Source organism: Gavialis gangeticus, unplaced genomic scaffold (genome assembly GCF_001723915.1).
Source record: "Gavialis gangeticus isolate Ggan-Ray unplaced genomic scaffold, GavGan_comp1, whole genome shotgun sequence".
Taxonomy (NCBI): domain Eukaryota; kingdom Metazoa; phylum Chordata; order Crocodylia; family Gavialidae; genus Gavialis; species Gavialis gangeticus.
The window spans coordinates 80409346-80413756 of NW_017729025.1; the positions used below are offsets into that span (position 1 = coordinate 80409346).

At 43.8% G+C, this 4411-nt stretch overlaps 1 protein-coding gene across 1 annotated transcript in view; it reads right to left on the minus strand.

Annotated features, from left to right (window-relative positions):
* The window catches only part of PLCB2 (phospholipase C beta 2), an 83968-nt gene that overhangs the window by 76902 nt on the left and 2655 nt on the right, over nt 1-4411 (minus strand). Inside the window, exon 2 of the mRNA XM_019518997.1 lies at nt 2879-2956. Coding sequence (XP_019374542.1) covers nt 2879-2956 — 78 coding nt within the window. The remainder of the gene's footprint in view (nt 1-2878; nt 2957-4411) is intronic.

Here is a 4411-nt window from a genome sequence, read left to right on the forward strand (position 1 = left end):
TTCCTAAGAATGGGTACTTGATCCCCAAAAGCTTGTCCAGAAGCTCTCCCAATTATACAGTTGGTGTAATAAAAGATTTCACAAAAAGAAACAATAAAAAAAAAATCCTGGTCTCTTGCACATTTCCTGGACCATCACAGCTACCACAACCTCCAAGACACTAATTAGCATAACCCATCCCACACTAACATTGCACTGTCTCACTTCCACAGCCCTGAGCTGATGGTTTGTCAGTGCCAGACACTGGTTGCTGGACTTGGAATTCACATTATTTTTTGGGGGTGGTGGTGAGTGGGTTGTGTATGCAGGGTAACTGGGTTAGCCACCAAGAAAGCAACACATGCCTATCCTTATTGGTTGCCTATTTCCAATGTCTTGAACCTGCCTCTTGCCCATCAGTGAGTAATGTCCCCATCAATGCTATTCTGCCAGTCACCCAGGTCTCCCACTCATGCCCATCTCCAGCTGTATTAGCCTACCAGTTTGCCCTGTCATACAGCTCATAACGTGGCCCGTATCACCCCACATATTGCCATCAGCCAGCTAACCAGCTACCTCTAGCAGCCCTGTTAGCTTGCCCAGAAGCCTTGTGAGCCCTTACTCTGCCTGCAGATGCTCTCCTGCAGTGAGAGAAGTGCCAATCAAATACTTTCCCTGGGATGTAAAGCAGGCAGCTGCTCTATGCTGCTACCAGATTGTTTATTCTAGATGCTAATCCACTCTTGCTGCATTTCATAGTAAAATTAGTCACCTGACTAGAGTCTTACTTCTTACCAGCAATTCAAGCCGCTGCTGTTTTCTCTGGGTGTATTTTGATAACACCAATAAGGTGTTCAGAAAAAACTGAAAACCATACATCTCTCATTTTTGGGAGGTTCACGCAGCCTCTTAGGTTTACAAAAGTGGTGTAAAGCACTCCAGAGCTATCCCTCTGCCCTCCCAGCCTGCTGCTGCAGCAGGACAGGAAGGAGTACACATCGACAGGAAGGAGTACACATCCTGGAGTACTTCCTTACAGCTCTGTTTCTGGGACTGGGATAAGGGAATGCCAGATATTTCAAAATGAGATGCGCAGTGGAAAAGAGTACACACGCAATAGAGGTACACGGTAAGCACAAGTTGCTACTGCTGCTCTTGACTCCGTGTCTCACATTGCTGCAATTCAAGAGGTGCTGCTGCAAGGAAGCTCACTGTCATAGCTGGCAAGCCCTGTAAAATAATGCATTGTTACAGAGATGGTACTAATGGTCCCCCAGGAGTCCCTGATGGTACCACTCTATAGCATTACTGTTCTGTCTCTTTATCTGTCTTGCCTTCTCATTATGTAGGTCAGAAAGAGGAAGTGCAGCTGAGCCACAGCTCTCGAAAGCAGAAGTAAGAAAGCGGAGCCTTCTACCTCCAGACTGCCAGCCTCCCTTTGTTCCAGCCCAGTTCTGAGGAAATCATTCACCCTTCTAACCTAGTATGCCCCATCATTCCTTCCTCCTTGCTTTGCCTCTCACTCTCTGTTGTAGACCATCGTAGGCCTTAAGCTGTTTTAATGATAGTTCAGTACAGAGTTACCTGTGTCTGCTTAAACTATAGTTTGGCTAAAAAGAGAAAGGGCAAAGGATATGCTCAGGTGAGAGAAAGCTGCAAGGTGTGAACCATTTTAGGAAGCTTGAGTAAAATGGAGGGAATGAAAACTAGGGTAAAGATTACAAGGTCACCTTGAGTACACTTAGTGGTCTGATGATAGACAAGGCTAATTTTAGATAAAATAATGCTTATAGAAAGAATAAGAATAGGAATACAGATATTAATGAGTAGTGCCTATTAGGAATGCTTTTATCCCTTTAAATTATTTAGTAAGGTTTTTTTTTTAATATTTTAGCCAAGCCGCAGAGTATAAATAATGGGTCCACTTTGGTGTTTTTCCTTTTCACTCTTGAACTATGGTTCTTGCTGAACTGCCCACTTGCCTGGTTAGTGCTATTTAGAGACTTAGTTTTGAAACCTAGGTAAGAAGGTCCCTTCCCTAAAAGGACAGCCACCTGTTAGAGGCTTTTTAAGACTTCAGGACTTAGAAATGTTAAGATTAATATGTTTTCAAATACCAGTAAGATTGTTATGCCTTGAGATAAATGTGCTTTTTAAATTTTAATCATGTGCTTGATATGCTTCACCTGTGCCTTTTGGTCATCTATATCTTTTCTACCTTTTGTTATTGAATTTGCTATTAAACATTTAGATATTCTTATGTTGTGAGTCTTTAATTTGGTGGGATTGCCACTTTGACCCTTTCTTGGTTCTCAGAACCCATATGAGGGTCAACAGTGTGCACCAGCTTACCCTTAGAGAATCCAACTTCTCTCCTACTTTAACATCTTCTGTCTACCACCTTTGTCCCTCTCCAGTTTGTTTAATGCAAGATCAGGTCTAAAAAGAACAAGCATAGGACTTAGTTACAGAAGAATCCAGACCTGCCTGGGACGCATTATGGGTGTACCTGTGTAGTGGCAGCTAGATGCTGTTCTCAATTCTGCCATTTTCTCACTTACAACCATTTATTCAGCCTATCTGTTAAAAAGGTATATTAATTTTCACTTGCCTTTGTAGACCTGCTTTGAGATACATGGATATTGCAAGCTATGTAGGTTCAAAATATCAATGTGATAGAAAAGATACTGTTCGCTCACCTGATTTGTCTATGGCTCAACTTGCAGCTCTTTCCTGAAGCTGCCCATGGATTGTCTGATAAATAAATGGCAATAGCTGAGATTCGTTCTGCGATGTTTCTTTCTACAATGGGATATCTACCTCTTTGCTGTGAGCATTATTTTTTTAACAAGCTCCACTTGAACATTCAGTGACTAGGCTGTGAAATCTTAGCACTTACCATGCTCTGATAGGTCCAGTATAAGTAAAAACCCTTTGGGTCCACCCGGAGAATCACAGGAGATGCACTTGTAGTTTCCTGGCAAAACCAGAAGAAAGAAAGTTAGGTTTCCATGACTCAGAGAACACATCATGGGATGTAGTGTTCCCCATTCAAATGCCACCCAGGCCTAGTGAATCATTTCCTGGCTATTCTGTGGTTTATGTAAATCAGATGGATGATTCAATTCATCTCCAGTGGCTCAGAGTTAGGGGCTGTGAAGGTCAATCTGTATGGATTTGTTCAGTGTGGTGGGGAAGAGCCCCTCAAGATCAAAGCTGAAGCACATTGACAGGGCTGTGAAGGAAGTATGGGTTGCCATTATGACCTGTATCACTTCTAAGGCACTTAAATCCCCAGGTTTGGCATCTTGCATGGGGACTACACACTGTGGATCCTGACAGATGTGGAACACCCCCCCCCCAATCCCACTCTACCGAAAGCAGCAGTGTATTACAAACCCTGCAGAGCTGCGTCAGTGTATAGACTGGGCACTTCAGCAGGGCTCTTTGGCACTTTTAGCTAAAGCTGATTCAATCAGCTATTAAATAAAAGTACCAGGAAAGCCCTACTAATGCACCCAATCTTTACAGATGCTGGGGAAGCCAGGTGCAACTAATGCATTGCCTCTTCTGGGCATGTGCTGGGCTAGGCACGGAGTGCGGCGATTTTAAAATATAGTGCTGGGTTTTTTTTTCCCCTCACATCTGCAAGCAGCCGCAAGAACAATATGTCTGCTACGCTTTTTCACATTTCATTCCCTTCTCCTTTCACTGCCTGCTACCTCTCTTATTCTGCATTAGGGAGAAAGCTCATGCAGACACATATGCACTCCTATTTGGCACCCATAGCTTCCAGTTTGTTCCCTTAAGTCATTGCTGCAGGCTGGAAGAGTAGCTGTGGCACTTAAATACAAATGAGGATGCCACTGACCATGATCCTAGTACTGTACCATGCCTAGCAGCAGAACCCCTAAGCATGCTGCATTGCTCTTCACAGGTTGTCTGCATGGAATTTGGGGTGGGCTAATTAGAAGTGCTGAATAAAAGGTCAATTAGTGCAGCTACACTGCTTCTTCTTCAGAAGGCAGGCATGTATGAGAGTGCTATGGCTGAGCATGGCAAGCTTCCCACAGAGATGTGGCCCAGTCTTCCCTTCTTCTCCCACAAAACAGTCTTTTAAAATCATGTGGGGACTTCATCACGAGGAAGCACCACCCCCTTCTTGTCCAGAAGAAGTCATGCTAGTTACAGCTATGTTTGCTCAGTTTAGCTCAGGGCACCACTGTTGTGGAGATCTTGAAAATTACAGAAAGTACTGCAAGCTCTTGTTGGGTATTGACACAAATCATACTTATCCCTGTGTCTCCTGCCCTCTGACTACTGCCTCAAAGGAAGAAAAAACCTGTTCTCCAGGTTGGTCTGTGATACCATAGCAGGCAGACGGTAAATTCCAGAGACAAGGATTCTCCATTCAAACCCCCTGATGCTCTTG